This window comes from Dasypus novemcinctus, chromosome 22 (assembly GCF_030445035.2).
Source record: "Dasypus novemcinctus isolate mDasNov1 chromosome 22, mDasNov1.1.hap2, whole genome shotgun sequence".
NCBI lineage: Eukaryota > Metazoa > Chordata > Mammalia > Cingulata > Dasypodidae > Dasypus > Dasypus novemcinctus.
In genome coordinates this window covers 57,440,940-57,459,858 of record NC_080694.1, presented here as the reverse complement: position 1 = coordinate 57,459,858, position 18,919 = coordinate 57,440,940, and the positions used below count along the sequence as shown (strand labels likewise).

The 18,919-nt window shown below is 36.9% G+C and overlaps 1 protein-coding gene, 1 long non-coding RNA gene and 1 pseudogene across 10 annotated transcripts in view; 2 read left to right on the top strand and 1 right to left on the bottom strand.

The window, feature by feature from the left end:
- The window catches only part of LOC101434737 (cytidine monophosphate-N-acetylneuraminic acid hydroxylase), a 144,371-nt gene that overhangs the window by 109,016 nt on the left and 16,436 nt on the right, over nucleotides 1-18,919 (top strand). For all 8 annotated transcript variants that reach the window (XM_058285328.2, XM_058285330.2, XM_058285327.2 and 5 more), the window contains 4 exons: nucleotides 1,750-1,897; nucleotides 2,272-2,353; nucleotides 3,103-3,240; nucleotides 4,124-4,259. In XM_058285328.2, the coding sequence (XP_058141311.1) occupies nucleotides 1,750-1,897; nucleotides 2,272-2,353; nucleotides 3,103-3,240; nucleotides 4,124-4,259 (504 nt within the window). The remainder of the gene's footprint in view (nucleotides 1-1,749; nucleotides 1,898-2,271; nucleotides 2,354-3,102; nucleotides 3,241-4,123; nucleotides 4,260-18,919) is intronic.
- Nucleotides 852-18,919, bottom strand: part of LOC111765015 (uncharacterized) — a 45,176-nt gene continuing 27,108 nt past the window's right edge. For both annotated transcript variants that reach the window (XR_011647064.1, XR_002797479.2), the window contains exons 3-5: nucleotides 17,514-17,794; nucleotides 5,100-5,198; nucleotides 852-2,317 (exon numbers count right to left, since the gene is read on the bottom strand). This is a non-coding gene — a long non-coding RNA (uncharacterized lncRNA). The remainder of the gene's footprint in view (nucleotides 2,318-5,099; nucleotides 5,199-17,513; nucleotides 17,795-18,919) is intronic.
- Nucleotides 6,714-16,071, top strand: LOC139437309 (lamina-associated polypeptide 2, isoforms beta/gamma pseudogene; annotated as a pseudogene).

Here is an 18,919-nt window from a genome sequence, read left to right as displayed (position 1 = left end):
TCTTCTTAATTGATCACAACTCGCTAGGGTATTGTGGTGCTGTGATTTTAAGAATTGCTTATCTACCACATGATACTTTTGTGCCATAGACGCATCTAGAATGAATCTTGCACAGTTTCAGGAATCTGAGAGCTTTTCATGCATTATATAATAACAGAAATAGGTGGTAGTAATTTTTTATAGTTTGTATAGGGATAAAAATATCATATAGACTATAGTTAATAGTATAACTATAAAATATTGTTTCATCATTTGTAACATAGGTATCACACTACTGCAAAATGTTAGTAATAGGGAAAACAGCATGTGAAGGGGGAGTATATAAAAACTATACTTTCTTCATGATTTTTCTGTAAACCTACAACTGCTCTAACAAAAAAATAAAACACTTGAGCCTTAAAAAAACCACAAAAACATAGTCATTGCTTTATAGTGTCTGTAACAAGATATAATTGCCTAATGGGACACATTCCATGGGAATATAGTGATACACTGAATTTTAGGTAGAATAAGGCCTTTTAATGTCATTTAGCCCAGTATTTCCCAACCACTGGCCTGAAAACCCATTTAGTTTTATTTCCAGAGGCTTGTGTAGGCCAGTGTGCACTGAAATAGAACACCCTTTGCTTGTGCCATGTTGCAAATAATTTATTTCTGAAAAGTTACTTAGCAACGTTTGTAGTTTTTATTCCTTTGAGCCTATCTCTTTGATAGACCCTTACGCTCTGCCTCTCAGCTAGCCTACTAATAAACATGGGGAATATTTGCCAGGGAGATGATATCTTCCCTTTTGACTTTTATTTACAAAATAAAACCTCCCTGATTCAGAAAAACAAGAGAAAAGACCAATATACTTTAGTGAACAGTCTTTACTCAAAGAAATGTGATTTTATTATGCAAAATAGTGAGTATAATAATAATAATTATTATTAATAGATGCCATAAGAATTGTCAGCAGTTAAAAAGTAGCAAAAAGTTAACATCCACTTTAGAGTATATTGTAACTCCTAGAATCCTTTAAAGCCCAGGACATAGTGGCTGAACCCAGAGATTGATGGCTTAATGAAAGAACTCTTGATTTTTGAATCCTTTGTTTGGGGGAAAAACATTCCCCATTTGCTCATTATTTGAACAGTTTTTAACGTAGTGCCAGAATTCAAATATTATTACAGTTGATAAGTGCTAATGTGCAGAATTTGTTTATACTTTTCTTATGATACCTATCTTATTGTTCCTTACATTATAACCTGCATACAAGACTGACTCTTCCACCACAGAGTACATTCATTAAAGTTAGGAACTGTCTTCTCATTGAAGAAGCACTACGTTTAGAATCAGAGTCCCCGAATTTGAAGATGAATTTGCTACTTGGTAGTTGTGTTTCTGAATAGCTTTCCTCACCTCTAAAACAAGCCATGTCTTCAGCATGACTGTTTCTGCTCTGTGCCTCCCCTTAGAGCTACCCTTACTCAAAGCAACAATGGTGTGGAAGGTGGGAGAAGGAGGACCTTGCACACTTGGTTGATATGCATGTCGTGGTCAATGGTATATTTTAACAATCAAGAAGTATCTTCCAGAAGACTGCCCTCACCATGACAGTAAGCCTTGAGCAGAAACCCTTCTGTAGACTCTGCTGGTAGTGTGGTGTTATCAGTTCCTTGCTTCTCAGTTAACCTGTACGCATAAGGAGCAAACGGGCCGTTATGTTTGATGATCCTATTTTTCACCTTTCTGTCCTTTTGATCCTAGTTACCCTACCCTGAAGAAGCTTGCTGAGAGACGGCCAGATATTCCCATTTATGTGGGAAACACGGAAAGACCTGTATTTTGGAATCTGAGTCACAGTGGTGTCCAGTTGACTAATATCAATGTAGTGCCCTTTGGAATATGGCAGCAGGTCAGATATCTGCGATCTTTTCACATCTTCCAGTTATACTTTCTGGGGTGAAAGTTGGGTTTGGTCGTCAATTCGAGATGAAAGAAATGTGATTGATTTTGTCTTTACTTGGGACTGTATAAATATAACCTTTACATGAGCTGCAAATGTTGGAGGGCCTTTACCAGGGGCAGAAAAGGATTGTTTTCTTTCCATTTAACTGTAATAGAGCTCTATTGGCACAGGCTAATAAATCTGGTTCTGCACAAGGGGGATTTCCTCCAATTTAAGGAACGAACAGACCAATTTTTCCAGAAGAGGTGACATCCTTCTCAAATCTTGATTTAAAATCCAAAGTGACATACTCAGATGTTCATTTTATTGTTAAATCCCAGGTGGACAAGCATCTCCGATTCATGATCTTAATGGACGGTGTTCATCCTGAAATGGACACTTGCATTATTGTGGAGTACAAAGGTACTTCCTTATATTTATTAAAAAAAAAAAAAAGAAAAACACTGTTTATGGAAAGGATAATAATAACTACCTGAAATTTCATCCTATCTTCATCCTCTTTTCTATTTACTTTAATAGAATATAGTATATTATGTCCTTGTGTTAGAAAGATTCAGATAATCTTTCCAGAAAACAAGTGACTAGTAGTGGAGTCTACATAGTGATGGGTACAAAATTCTTCTCAAAAGGTAACAGATATTTCAGATTGCACTGATAGTAATTTCTTCAAAATTGCCTTCGTTGAATAAATGTCTTTTTCCCTTTCTTATTGATATATGATCATATGCTATAATCATACACTTCCACTATTTTCTGCGAGCTTTGAATGGAATTTGCAAAAGGTTGAGGGATTTGTGCTGATCTGGTTACTCTCTCCCCTGGATCCTTTGAGCTCAACATCTGGAGACAGTTGGCTAAGGTTAGGAAAGCAGCCTGTCTACCATCCTGGCGTAGAGCCAGGCTAACTGTTCCCATGAGATACTCATAACCCGCTGAATCAAACAGGATGAGTTTATTCATTTTGAAAATTCAGAATATGCTGTTTAAGACTTTAGGCTTAGACTCTGTTTTTCCTTGGACATAAGCACTTCTGCAATCAGATGAGTCACCTATTACAGACTATACATGGAAGACTTTGTGGACTCGGGGAATTCAAATATGACATTAAAGATTCCATCTTGAACACCCCTATCCCCTTTTTCTCTCCACAGGCCATAAAATACTCAATACCGTGGACTGTACCAGACCCAACGGGGGAAGGCTGCCTGGGAAGGTTGCTCTGATGATGAGTGATTTTGCTGGAGGAGCATCAGGTTTTCCAATGACTTTCAGTGGCGGAAAGTTTACTGGTAATATTTTCTACTGAAGTAATATAGAACAGCAGGTCTGGCACTTTTGCTAAATGCTATGTGAATTAACACAAAGATAATCAAGACTTAGCATATCACTCTGTGAAATGATCTTATTTATTTACTGCTCAATTATTGGCTTCTCACAGTAGAATAAACCCTCCATGAGAGCAATGACCTGCTTTGGCTTGCTCGTCACTTGTTTCCCCAGTACCTAGAACCATGCCTGGCACCTAGTAGGTGCTCAATAAATATTAGTTGAATGGGTGAGAGAGAAAATGACAAAAGAACAATCCTGTGAAGTAGGCATCACTATTCCATTTTACAGAGAAGAAACAGATTTAAAGAGGTTAGGTTATTTGCCCACCAATATATGGGGTGGAGCTGGATTTTTGTCGGAATTGTAACTGACTCCAACATCCATGCTTTCAACCACTGGGCATTGCCAGGTTATGATGAAAATGCTTTACTGTTATAAACTACTAAAATAATAAAGCCATTTCCATGTTAACAAAATGGTAACAATTGAAAGAACTGTAGCACTTTTTAAATGTGCACACATACAAGATACAACAATGCATGCCACCCTGTTTTGTCAGCTAGGATCCTGATGAGTTGACATCAGTAAGAAGAGGGCTCAGTGCATTTGGCCAGTCTGGTAACATTCTCCTTAGTAATCAATTGATATCTGCAAAAAAACCCCAAAAAAACACACAAACAAACAGAAGGTGGAGCGGGGATCCTCATTGATGGCATAGAGTTTTGCTCTATTTCTAACTTAGTTGTGTATCAATTTTTCTGAAAAAGTTCCACTGTATGGGAACTTCTGTTTTTCTATTATTTCTGAAAGGAGAAGAATCTCACCCAAACTCTGTCATTTCAGAGGAATGGAAAGCTCAATTCATTAAAACAGAAAGGAAGAAGCTCTTGAACTACAAGGCTCGGCTGGTGAAGGACCTGCAACCTCGAATTTTTTGTCCCTTTGCTGGATATTTTGTGGAATCCTACCCATCAGACAAGTATGGTTGAATATTGTTATGCATAAGTTGATGCATGCCAGCATGAGTTATTTAGCTGTGAGTGCAACATGAAATGAGAACGAGAGTGATGAAGTAGGAATCTGGAAGTTAACAAGCTGCCTGGGAACAGAGAGCATGAATAAAAGAAAGAGAGCCAAGCTTGGCGAACAGGGTTCCTTCAGATAGATTTTTTCTGAAAGGACCCCTGGGAAAGAGGGAGGCAACTGATCAATATTAAATATGTGACTAGAACTGAAGTAGGAGCTTTAAACTACATCATCTAAATTAATCCTTGCAATGCATTGTGAGGTAGGTAATATTATGCCTCTTTTGCAAATGGGGACTCTGAAACTCAGAGAGGCTAAAGGATTAGTCCAAAGTCACCCTGTCAGAAACACTGGAGTTGAGAATTGGACATACCTAGCTGCAAGTTCTTTTCTCTACACCACATTGTATCCCAGAATAGAGTAATAGCATTATTAAATTTCAAGTTATCTTCTCATATTTCGAATACCTTAAGTGATTTTTCTTGTGCAGTAGAACTTCTAGGTCTTGTTTTTCGAGTGTATTCTTTGAAGTCCATGAATTTTCTTTGAGGATATTTAAGTGTTGGGTTTTCATTTTAATGGTGAAGCACATGACACCTTAATACTGACTATTGCCACAAGGTTTCATAGATATGAGTATCCACATTTATGATTCTTTGCATGGTCACTTTGATACCAAGTAATCGAAGAATCAACACTTAACTTTTAAAGATGTGTTTAAATTGAATAGGAGTATCTGTTCAGGAGAACCTCAAATTTGAAAAACATTGTTTTGGTCAATCTTAACAACTACCTTTAGATGCCAAATGTCCCTCTTTCTTCTCCAGGACTTTGCTACTTCCAGGTAGTGAGCAGGCAAAATTCTTTCTTTTTTAACTCAAAATTTGACTCCCTGGATGAAAAGGAAAATATGGAAAATTTTACATATATTGCTAACTGTATGTGATCTCTGAACTAAATATTTGCAAGGTTACTAGTTTCCTTTGAAATTTTGGTTAGACCCACTAGAACTGACTTGTCCAAATACGGCAACCACCGTACCACATGTGGCTAATGAGCACTTGAAATGTGGCTGGAGAGACTATATTTTTAATTCAAAGTAATTTAGATTTAAACTTTAAAACTGAAGCAGTATGAAATATATTCTGTTAAATGCAACTAGATTTTTTGGTAGGACTACATTTCACTTTAAACATTGCATTGTGTAAGATACTATTGTTTTATCGTATCATGCATGTAGCATATGTGGATTGTTTTATTTCTCGTATTATATGTAAACATTACATGCACTGATGTAATACTGAAATGTGTTTAACTGAATATTTTATGTAGGTAGCTCATGTTAAAGTAATACCTATATTAATTGTTAACTGGTAACTAAATTGAAATACTTATTATATTAGGTTGTAACATAAATAAATTTTCTAGTTCAGAAAAATATGGACACATTTAAAATGAAGGCATTTATTATGCAGAACTGAGTGCAGATGCAAAAACTTGTATTAAAGTTGGAGCAGTAAAGAGAAAAAGAGACTAGAAGAGAAAGTTCATTGCAAATTTCATGATGCATGATAATTCCAATGTGCTTCAACAAAGAAAAAACTACTGGGTGGAAAATTGTTCTAAAATAATAAAGTGGGCAACATTGAGCTATGTTTTCAGCAAATACTGAGGAATATGATAGGAAGCTTCCCCTTTACAGTCAACAAATAATTGATTAGATTAGCCACCTGAAATTAAAATTCAATGTCCCAAACTATTTTCAATGATTGTAACTTCAACCAATAATGAAATGGCTTGAAGACATGCATAAAAATAAGACCATTATTATACTGAGAGATGGCAAAAGAGATTATTTCAGGTATGGGTATTTTGTTAGACTAACATAAGGAAAAGACAAGAAAGATATTTTACAAAAAGTGAATGCTCTTCCATTAATCCCCACTAATCAGAGATCAATAGAGTTAAAAATATAGAAAATGACAAGTATTTTTCTTTAGTTTTAGAGCAATAGTTCTCAATCAGGGGTGATTTTAGCCTCCAGAAGACATTGGACAATGTCCAGAACATTCTGAGGTGTCACAACTGTGGGTCACTTCTGGTGTCTAGTGGGATAGAGGCCGTGGCTGCAGCTGAACATCCTGTGATTCACAGGACAGCTTTCCACAAGATAAAGATTTATCCAGCCCAAATAGCAATTGTGCCGCTGTTGAGAAACCCTGACTTAAATGAACTGTGATATAAGAAAGAAAAAAGAAATATTCCAAATTATGAACTGAGTGGAACATTGATACTAAAATCTGACAAAAATGGAACTGAAAACCCTACAGACCAACCTTTAAGAATAATCTTAATAAAGTGCTATCAACTATATTCAGAAATACATTCAATTAATAATGAAAAATAAGTGGGGGTTAAACCAAGATTAGAAGATGAAGATGATCTAAATGTAACAGAGCTCACTCATGAAGATCTTCTGGATCAACTTGCTGAATACAGAGTGAATCCTGGTCCTTTTGCAGGAACAAGCAGGAAGCTATAGGAGAAAAAGCTGCTGAAACTGAGGGAACAAGGAACAGAATCAAGAGGGAACAAGGAACAAAATCAAGTGCATCTACACTTCTGCCAACAATTTCTTCTTCAGCAAAAAATACAAGGCAGAATGGGAGTAACGACTGGCAGATGCCGTGATGAGGAAGAAGATGCTCAAGCTGAGCTCAAGCTTGAGAAGGCAGAACCACTAAAAGGCACAGCAAACACTCCAGGAGTGATACTCATGCAACGAAGATTTGAACCCAATCAGAGGTATTTCCAAGTGGAGGAACTGAGACTGAAGGGACAAGTGGATCTTCAGAAGGCGGACCTCTGCAGGCATTACCTAGGGAATCTACAAGAGGGTCGAGAGGAACTCGAAGGGAAAGGGTGGAAACCTCAGGACATTTTGGTAGAGACGGTGCAGTAATTTTAGAGAATACTCCCATAGCTGCAACTACCATGACTTCAAGCAGTGAAACCCTTAGCTGCAGAGGGTGACTGGAAATTTCAAGCATGTAGCTCCTATTTTGCCAACCACTGAATTCTCAGATGTTTCCAGAAGAACAGCAAAGAAACCACTGATGAGAGCTGAAGTGGGAGAAGAGATGGGGGAACAAAGAGTTGAAAGGGATCTTCTTAAAGAATCATTTCCCTTTGGAGCACCTGCACCAACAGGAAGGCGTGCTGGTTGTCGCCTGCCAATCAAAGAAGGCACTCTGGACTGGCCAGTAGAACTCAGGGATTTCAGCATGGAGGAGTCTTTCTCATCTAAGTATGTTCCCTTGGCAGATGTCAAGTGTCAGAAAAGACAAAAAAGGAACATTCTATTCCTGTGTGGATAAAAATGTTGCTGTTTTTTAGTGGCAGGGTTTTGTTTGTTTTTGGTCTATCAAGCTTTGGAAACCAACTAAGGAAATCCCTTCTCTAGTTTTCTTCGAGATCACTCTGCAAACTCCAACTGAATGCTAGCTCCTCAGCACATTCAACTTAGTCTCCTTTTTTAATGAATGTGTAGAAAAAGAGTTGTGTACACTTGACTCAAGACCTGAAAATAATGTGATTTCATCTCAATAAATATAGTAGTCCATTGAAAAGAAAACAAGAACAAGACCTGCAAATGGACTTCATTTAAATGTTTTGGACGTTGGAATAGTAGATCTCTTTGGGTCACTAGCTCTGGAATTTTTTGTAGGCTTTAATTTTTAAATGTGGACACCTTATTTCATTTTTGAGAAAATATGTATAATGTTTTTGTGTATTTGGAAAGCAAGAAGAGCAAAACGTGGCAGTCTAATGTGAAGCTACACATTTAAATACTTGGAATTCTTACTGAACAGATTTTTAAGATTCATCCTTTGCTGAATTAAAAACTGTAGAAGTATGTGAAACAATGAAATTCAGTAAGAGGAAAAGTAATTTAGGGTTGCATAAGTTCAACATTTGATAGTGTTTATGGGGAAAGTAGAGCAATAATCTCTTCTGTATTTTTTATCAGTAGTAATGTTATTGTTGTAGCACCATTGTACTCACTTTTTAAATGATTTCTTCAGTAAGACCCATTTAAGTACAGTTGATTTTTAGCAAGGAGCTTTTAGTGCAAACATGTCTATGTTTTAGAAAACTGTTCGTTGGCTATGCAAGTTTTTAAAAGCTGTTAGCTATCAGGCCATAATTGAAATTTGTCCTCTTTATTTACAGCAACAAAGTTATTCTGTACAATTTTCTACCAAAATAATTTTTAGAGAGGTAATGTGTATGTGTTTAGAAGTTAGAAACCTTAAACACTGGTCTTAGGTTCCATTTGGATTCACTTTGCATTGTCTCCTGTTACCAAAAACAATTTTTGCCAAGATTTTCGTCCTATATTTCCCAACATAATTTGATTTAAAAGTGCAAGAAGTATTTGCTTTTAAATTACATAGCAAACTTTTCTTGGATACACAATAGTTAACTTATAAATTTGTAAACTCAGACTATGAGAAGGGCATTATGATTTTGTGTACTCTTGGAATGGTTAACTTTATTTTTGTCATGGATTTTTTTTTTTAGCTGAAACTTACCTCATTTATAACTTGGTTAGATAAAATAGGAGTTAGTTTAAATTTCAATAGAATCAAGGAAAACAAAATTTTAAAACATATTCATTTGAGTTCCAAACTTGCAGTTATTTAACAGAAAGTACACTAAAAATATAAGTTATTTTAAAATATCATCTGCAATAAAAATGATATTTTAAAAAAGGAAAAAGCTGAAGATGTATATTTAGACCAGCACAGATTTTATTTTAATTAGCCCTGTTCTGATTTTTAGCTTGTAGATGCTTTGGAGACATTTTCACTTACTTTCCATTTGACACCAGAAACACTTGAAGATCTGGTCTGGCCAGGGAAAGTGGGAAACTTACTCCTGAATCAGAAATGCTTGCCTCTGAATAAAAGTGTTTCTTTGAGATGAGTTATAGAGGGTCCACGTTTTACTCAGCCTTTCTGCTATAGGGTAACAGCAGGTCTTACAATATGACCCTGATGTAAATGCAAAGCATTTCTTCTTGATTAAATTGTAGACATAGTAATTAAGATTTTACAATGTATTTCAGTAATAAAAAAGTAACCTCTGAAAAAGAACATGTGGATTCAAAATATCATTACATGAATCCAAGTTTTTTCAATTTAAGAGAATTAATACAATCAACAGATTAATTGATCTAAGAACACAGATCTTATAATCATCTCCACAGACATAGAAAATTTTAGCTACCGAATCAACAAAAATCCTCTAAAATAGAATATATACATATGGAGCTGGGCAGGGGGAGTGAGTCAGCCACCTTGGGAAAGCACTAAAGCATTCTGACTTAGCTAACCATATTGTACTATTTCCAAATGATAAGACTGCATACCTAGAAAATTCAAGAGAATCAACTAAAAAACTATTCCAAACAATTAAAACTAGTTAGAAGGCATAATTACAGAAAAGACCCCATTTCTAATAGCAACCAAAAGAGGAAAAGATACCTAGGAATAAACTTAACCCCAGATGTTCAAGTCTATATGAAAGAAACTTTAACATGCTATGGAATGACACAGAAGGGGATTTATACAAATGGAAAGACATACTATATTTTGGACTAAATAACAAAATGATAACATTTATTCTAAATTAATAAATAAAGTTAGTGTGATTCCAATATAAATAATAGTATGTGCTTTTAGAAGTAGACAAATTGACCCTGAAGTTAATTACAGGGGGGGAAAAAAAGACAAGAAGAATTAGAAAACTTTTGATAAAGAGGAGCAATGTGGGGAAAATATATTACCAGATAATAAAACCTATTGTAAAGCCTCTAAAATTCAAATACTGTGGGATTGTTGTATAAACAGCCAGAGATACAGAATTAAAAGTACAAAATGAACTCATGCACAGCTTTGTTCTAGGAGGCATCTCAAATCAGTGGGGGAAAGATGGATAATTTAATAAATAGTGTTTGGCAAATAGTCTCAAAGGACTTCTGACTAGATGAAGAAATACTGTCAATTTGCAGCTTAAAAGCCTGAACTCTTAATGAAAATATTTTTGAATCTCTTACATCTCCCAAAGAAGAATTTCAACTAAATATGAAGGATTTAGTTTTTCAAAACTTCGGCTCTGTTGAGTAAAAAATCCAGATTTATTGCAACTTAATAGAGGAGGTTTATGTTTCCTTTATTATTCTTTTCATGGTATGATACACTTTGAAAACATTTATGTTACTTTTTCTGAGGCAGACTCTCTGAGAAGTGTCATGGATACAGTTGTTAAAATCACTCCATGTAAACATACAAAAGCTATGAATCAGCAGCAGCCAGTAGAACTGCTGAAGAAAATAGAAGACAATGAATGTGAGATCTTATTTTCTTTGTCAGTGTTCATGGGGTGAGTCATGGACAACTTGATTCTTAACTCCAATTCAGAATTTTCTTGAAACAGAAAGAATATTTGGCAACTATTCAGTGATCAAAGTCAAAATCTGACAATGTAGTTTACATTTTCTTTGGTATCACATCGCCAGATTTGAATTTACTGAACTTGGAAGGTATAGATTTGAAACTGGTATGCTTTTGCTTCAAAGTCAAACCAATTATTCCTCTGAAAAAGATGAACTAGTTTTATCAATGTGGATGTCAACATTGCACATAAATGAATTTTAGTACATCCAATTATTGGAAAACTTTTAGGTATATATGGAAAAACTTGAGTCAATGAATTTACTTTTTCTACTGAGAACTTAATGAAACCTAAATACTGAGCAAGTATTTCTGATGAAAATTTAGTGTCTGAATTGAGATGTGCTCTAAGTTTCAAATACACACTAGATTCCTAAGACAGTACAGAAAAGGTAAATTATCTCATCAATAATTTTAAAAATTAATTATGTATTGAAATGGGATATCTTGGGTTTAATAAAATCAATGAAATTAATTTCACTGCTTAATTTTGGATTTCTTTAATGTGGCTACAAGAATATTTAAAATTACATAGGTGGAACAGATGTAGCTTAGTGGTTGAGCACCTGCTTTGCAGGTACAAGATCCTGGGTTCAATCCCCAGTACCTCCTAAAAAAAATTACATTAGTGGTTTATACTATAGTTCTATTGGCAGTACTGTACTAGAGAACTTAATAATTCTGAGCAACACAGACCAATCAATAAAATAAAACTTCAGCTGTACAGAACTCTTAGGAACTTGGTCATTCTGGAGAATGAAACTGATGTGGGCTATGGGTGATTGGCTCTTTGTCTCTTAAGAGATAACCTAAGCTGTCTGTGACTTGTGGGTGTGGGATGGTGGGAGGCTGCAGCCCTACCCTTGGTAACCATGGCAACGACTCCAGTCCCAGGAAACAGTTTATCAGTGCAAACTCTATAAACTTTAAATGTTCAGGGAAAATGCAAACCAAATGTGCTAAAAGCTTATTTAGAATATATAAAGTCCATGCTAAAAGCTTACCTAGGATGTGGAAGACATATATGCTAATTCAAACCTATTGAGCACTGAAACAAAGAACAATTTAGCCCTTCCTCTGTATAAAAGGAACTCAAAATTCTTGTTCAGGGCTGGGGTTTGAAACAGAAAGCTCCCGAGTGCGGCCGGCCGTCAATAAATCATTTTTCCTTCTCAAAATCATTCCCGAGTCCTGGCCTTTCTATACGCAAATAATTGAACCTCTCACAACTGCTACAACAAAACCACTCCAGAGAGCTAAGCTATCAGAATAGCTGGAGTTTCTCTCGCTAGACACCAAAATTTTATAATGATTTCGGGGGAAAATATTTCTCACATGTATAGCATTTTTGGTTGGCTTCTCAAAAAGAGTAAGAGAACATAATTTATCTTTTCTAGCTATCTGAGTCATTTCAAAATTTTAGATTCTGGTGTAACTGTCTGACATTTCAAGGGTCCGCTGAAGGATATTACTAAGGAGGAGAGTACTGTCTACCAAGCTGTTTGCCCCAGGCAGTAAAGTGTGATGTCTACTTGTTATAGTTTTTGTTTTTGATTTAAAGGGCTGTCAGTGAGCCTTCTTTACTGCTATTGCAAATAGGTATCTGGCAGCTCCCTCCCTTTTGATTTGCTATTGCTAGTCACTTAAGGAAGTAAACATCAAAAATGGACTTTGTGTTAATTTCTTGTGGCAAGTTACAGTAAAGTTGAACCCATTGTAATAGGACGTTTTGATAAAATCTTTTTAAAAAGACTTTATTTATTTATTTATTTCTCTCCCCTTCCTCCCCACCCCGGTTGTCTGTTTTCTGTGTCTATTTGCTGCATCTTCTTTGTCCGCTTCTGTGGCACAGGAATCTGTGTCTCTTTTTGTTGTGTCAGCTCTCCGTGTGGGCAGCGCCATTCTTAGGCAGGCTGCACTTTCTTTCACGCTGGGTGGTTCTCCTTATGGGGCGCACTCCTTGTGCGTGGGGGTCCCCTACGTGGGGACACCCCTGCATGGCATGGCACTCCTTGTGCACATCAGCACTGCGCATGGGCCAGCTCCAGACGGGTCAAGGAGGCCCGGGGTTTGAACCGCGGACCTCCCATGTGGTAGACGGATGCCCTAACCACTGGGCCAAGTTCGCTTCCTAAGGGATAGGTTTTAATTCTATTACCAAAGGCCTTAAAGGAAAAGCCACCTAGAGGGAAGCCACGGGAAGAGGCTGGAGGTCTACAAGACCAGAGAAGCCAGGAGAGGCTGCCATGGGCTATGCCGTGCCAGTAAGAGAGGTGCGGAGATTGGTGGGACAGTACCAAAAGCTCAAATATTTCTATCACTGGAGTCCTAGGAGAGGAGAAAAAATGTGGTACAGAAAAGGTATTTGAAGAAATAATGGCTGAAACCTCCTCAAATTTAAGATGACATAAACTTACAAATTCCAAAAGAACAGCAAACTCCAAACAGGATAAACACAAAGAAATCAGTGCTCCAATACAACAAAATCCAACTGCTGAAAACTAATGATAAAGTTTTCAAAGCAGCCAGAGAAAGAGATGATATTATCTACAGTGAACAATTCAAATAACTGTGGATTTCTAGTCAGAACCCATGGAGGCCAGAAGGTAGTAAAACAACATTACTTAAATGCCTAAAGAAAAGAATTGTCAATGCAGATTCTATATCCAGGGAAACGATCTTTCAAGAATGAAGATAAAATACAGACATTCTTGATAAAGGAAAACCCTGACATTGCCAGCAGACCCACTTTAGAAGAAATGCTAAAGGAAATTCTTCAGATGGAAGGGAAATGATGCCAGAGAAAACCTTGGAACCTCAGAAATGAGGGGAGAGCAATGGAAATGGAAACTATCTGGGTACATCTATGTGCTGGCCTGAGCCTTTTGTGGACCCAAGAAAAACATGTTCTTAAGCTAACCCATTCCTGTGCATGTAAACGTATTTTATTTGGGATCTTTTGATAAGATTCAGTTAAGGGACTTTTGATTAGATCACTTTGGCTTAGCTCACTTCTAAGGGCCTTTGATTGGACTACCTCAATGAGGCATCAGCCAGGGTCGGGCTCAGCCCCCTTTCTAGAGTATTATAGAAACTGAGGACTGAAAGCAGAGACACACAAAGAAAGAGAGCTACGTTTACCCTACCCTGTGAGAGAGGCTTGCCTACAGTGGCAGAAAGACAAAGAAACCCCAAGAAGTTGAGAGAGAGGCTGGAGGCCAGCGGCCCAAAGCTACAGAGACATAGCCCAGGGAGAAAGACGTAGCTTGGGGAGAGACAAGCCATATACCTGATCACCCAGAGCTGAGCCTGGGGAGAAGGCAAGCCTGGAGGAGAAGGCAGAGTTCAGCCACCATTTTGCCTCGCCACATGGCAGGAGTCCAGAACCTGCCAGCCGCCAATCTTTGGTGAGACAGCATCTCTGATGATGCCTTGATTTGGACATTTTCACAGCCTCAGAACTATAAGAGTTTACCCTAATAAATTCCCGCTATAAAAGCCAACCCATTTCTGGTACATTGCATGGGCAGCCTTCAGCAAACAAAAACAATGTAATAGACTGTTTGTCTTCTGTTCAGTGCTTTAGCATATGTATAATAGTTGAAAGTAAAAATTATAACATTGTCTGATGGGATTTTCAATGTACATAGCATAAAGTGTCCTATATAGTGGAAAGGTTTTAACATTCTACACAAATGGTCAAAATATTAGTTCGAAGGCCATTGTGAAAAGTTAACTACGTTTTTTTTTAAAGATTTATTTATTTATCTCACCCCCCTTGTTTGTGCTTGCTGTATGCTCTCTGTGTCTGCTTATCTTCTTTTTAGGAGGCACTGGGAACGAAACCTAGGACCTCCCACATGGGAGAGAAGTGCTCGATTGCTTGAGCCACCTCCACTCCCTGCTTTGTTGTGTCTCATTGTGTTTCCTCTTTGTGTCTCCTTGTTGCATCATCTTGTTGCATCAACTCACTGTCTTGCTTGTCTTCTCCAGGAGGCACTGGGAATTAAACCTGGGACCTCCCATGTGGTAGGTGGGAGCTCAATTGCTTGAGCCACATCTGCTTCCCAACTATGTTTTATTATAACCCATAGAGAAACAACTAAAGAAAAACACAAAAAGATATAGTAAAACTGTCAAAAGGTAAACTAGATGGAATACTAAAAAACATTTTTTAAAAACCCCAAAGAAGACAGAAATGCTGGAAAATAGAGGAACAAAAAAACACATCAGAAAACAAATAATAAAATGGTAGACATAAATCCAACCCTATAAAAAATTACATTAAGTGTAGTTGGTCTAAAGATATGCGAGTGAAGCCATCTTGAACCTTTCAGACCAGCCCTGCCCTCACCAGAATAACATGAAATGATCCCAGTGAGTGTCATGTAAAACAAAAGAATTGGTTATCCAAACTCCAATGGATTCATGACCACAAAATTTTGAAATATAATGAAATGATTGTTTCTTTAAAAAATATGAATAGTCTAAACACATCAATAGGAACACAGAGATTGTGAGAATTGATAAAAGAACAAGACCCAAATACATATACAGTCTATAAGAAATCTACTTGAAATATAATGATGTAGGTAAGCTAACAGTACTAGAGTAGAAAAAGATGTGAAGCTGGAGTGGCTATATTAATATCAGACAGAATAAGCTTGAGAGCAAGAAAAATTACCAGAGATAAAGAGGGACATTACATAATGACACCAATTCACCAAGGATCAATTCATCAAGAAGACATAACAATCCTAAATATGTATGTGTCTAACATCAGACCTCTAAATACATAAAGCAAAACATGATAGAACTGAAGGGGAAAAAAAGGAAACACCCATTTATAGTTGGAGATTTCAATTCTCTTCTGTCAGTAATGGAAAGAATAAGAACACAGAAAATCATCAATGGTATAGAAAAACTGAACAATACCATAAGCCAACTAGATCTGCTTGACATTTATAGAAAATTCCACCCCAAAACATCAGAACACACATTCTTTGCAAGTATATTCACCAAGAGAGACCATATCCTTGGTCACAAAACAAACCTTAGCAAATTTAAAATTGAAATCATGCGAAGTATGTTTTCTGATCATAATAGAATTAAACTAGAAATCAAGACAAAGATAATTGGCAAATTTCCAAATAATTGGAAATTAAACAAAACCCTTCTAAGTAATCCCTGGGCCAAAGAAGAAGTCTCATGGGAAATTAGAAAATATTGTGAACTGAAAAAAAGAAATATACATATCAGTATGTATAGGATATATCCAAAGCAGTGCTTATAGGGGAATTTATAGAATTAAATGCTTATATTATAAAAGAAGAAAGGTCTCAAGTAATAATTCCAAGCTTCTACCTTAATAAATTAGAACAAGAATGTATAATGAACTTTCAGAAGTTAATAATAAGAGAACAAAGAGCCTAATAAAAAATAGACAAAAGATTTAAACAGGTACTTCACCAAAGAAGATACATGGATGGCAAATAAACATATGAAAAGATCACCAGCAGCACTAGCCATTGGGGAATACAAATTAAAACCACTATGAAATAACACTCTTGGGTACTTACCCTAAAGAAAGGGAAACAAACTTTTGTCCACACAAAACTTTGTATACATTATAAGCAGCTCAATTCATAATCACCAAAACAACCCAAATGTCCTTCAATACATGAATGGATAAGCAAATTATGGCATATCCATCCCATGGAATTCTACTGAACAATAAAATAATAAACTACTGATACACACAACAAGATGGATGGCTCTCAAAGGCATTATGCTGAGTAAAAGAAGCCATTATATGACATCCTGGAAATGGAAAACTGCAGAGATGGAAAAAAGATCAGTGGTTGCCAGGGGTTAGCAGCGGGGGCAGGGCGAGGGAGTTTTGGGGGTGATAGAACTTGTGGATCCCACCTGTGGTGGTAGTTACATGAATCTATAAATGTGTTAAAACTCATAGAACTGCACACACATGCACAGAAATTAAAGTTTAAAAAAATGGATCTAAGTAAATTTGAAAACATTTTGAAATGCAAACACAGTTATTCTTAAAGAACACCCAAGCTAGTTAAAACTAGCGTTATTTGTTTAAGCAATAGATATGGTACAATCAAGTTGTGTTACATGCGTATTTTATAGGATGCACAACCCCTTGAAATAACAATATAAAAAAGATATCTATCCATTTCATAGTATTTGGGGCATAGTTTTATCATTTTAAAGGGTTAGCAAAATCGCATAGATGTTTTAACTTTGCTTTTATGATGCTTTTGACTGTCTATAGAATTTATTTGATCCTGAGTACATGTAGTGACTCGGCCTCTAACATAATATCGTTTTTATACATATGTACCATCTGCTTTACAAAGATCAACTTTATGACGCAGATATTGGGAATATTTTGTGTATAAAGGGCAGGGACTTTCTATGCTGCAGACAGGAAATATGTGTGGCATATTCTGGGAATAAACTTACCTGTAAATTTGTTGGATAATAAGGAAACCAGTCCTTGAGCAAAGTTTTGTGATAAAATTCTGTAAGGATTGCCCTCAGCTAGAGGCAGCACAGTACAGAAGGAGAAGCAGTGTGTGAAGAATTTGGACTCTCATCCTACCACCACTTACGATGACCAAATATCTAACATCTCTGGGAGGTCATTATTAAGTGTGACTCACCACTTTGAAGTCCTTCTATGTTCTCCCAAGGTTTATCTACATAGTTGTAATCATTTAATGTGACTTATCACAGATGTCTTTCTTTCTTTTATCCTTCTTGTTGATGTTTAGCCTCTTCTATTTTCCAAATATTGCCAGAAAGGTTCTCCTAAGGTTAAAAGAGGATTTCTTTTGGTCAACGCTATTTATTATGCATTCATTTATCATTTCCTGAGCTGTCCTGCACTAGGTACTGGAGAACTAGAGATGAAATGCTTGTCTGTCCTCAGAGTTGTGGTCTCCTGGAAGAAAAAACAATTATAATACAGAAGTATAAGTATTATGACACACACATGTTCTGGAGGCAAGGGGCACACCGATGGGCATCAGAGAAGCTTCCCAGACCAGACTAGGAATGCTAAGATTTAAGGGATGCCTCGGCATTGGCCAACAGGTGGACAGATGCTGAGCTGAGAGACTGCAGCTCAGTAAGGGGCCTGAGGGAGGCATGAAAGGAGTTGGAGGGCCCAGGAGCCAGATGGGGAAGTGCGTTCTAAGGCTTAATACATGACTTGGCCTTTAGCCTGAAGGATGGGAAGCCCCATAAAGGAGGCTCCTGAGGAAGAGGCACGTGATCAGATGTGCCCTGGGGAGGTCAGGTTGTGTGTGTGTGTAAGAAGGAGAAAGCGAGCCTTGATCCTGGAAACCCATTTGGAAACCATGGGGATGGAGGAGGTCATTGAGAGTCAAGAAATATTAAGTAGGTGGAATTGGAAGGACTTGGAGAAGAATTGAACATGGTAGATTCTTGACTGCTTAATGTGATGCTGCCACGTAAAGTAATTAGGAGTCCCATAAGTAGTTGCAAATGTTGCCCTTTAAGTTACCCCTCAGAGGGTGCCATCTAGGTATTGAGTTTCTTATTATGTTACAGAAAGAGAACCAGAAGTTACAGAACTTTGTGACTACCAGGACGTTCACATTCCGTAGAATTGTTTTTTAGTAGGAGTAATCTGATAGTCTCCTGGTTTGAAGAGGGGGAGACTGGAGGAAAGCAGACCAGTTAGTGGACCAGTTTTGGACTAGAATTAGTGAGAAGATGAGACAAAGGTGGTGGCAGTGCTTCAAACTAAGGACTTGAAAAGGTAGTGTCTGCACCACTGTGAAGACATTAATGTATGTAAGAAGGGAAAAGCTACTAAATTCTTTGGGTGGGGTGACATCTTCATGCATCTCTGCAAAATTGATTCAGAGATCATCAATACTGTAAGTCGCCTTACTGCTATAGAAACATAACTCATATATGGTTTTGTTTGTCTATCTGATTAAAAATATATACCAAGCCTAGTTAACTAAGTTGTAGCTAAGTAAAAGTCCCTTTAACAGAAATATCTACTTAGTTAACCCTTATCAGATGAAACACAATA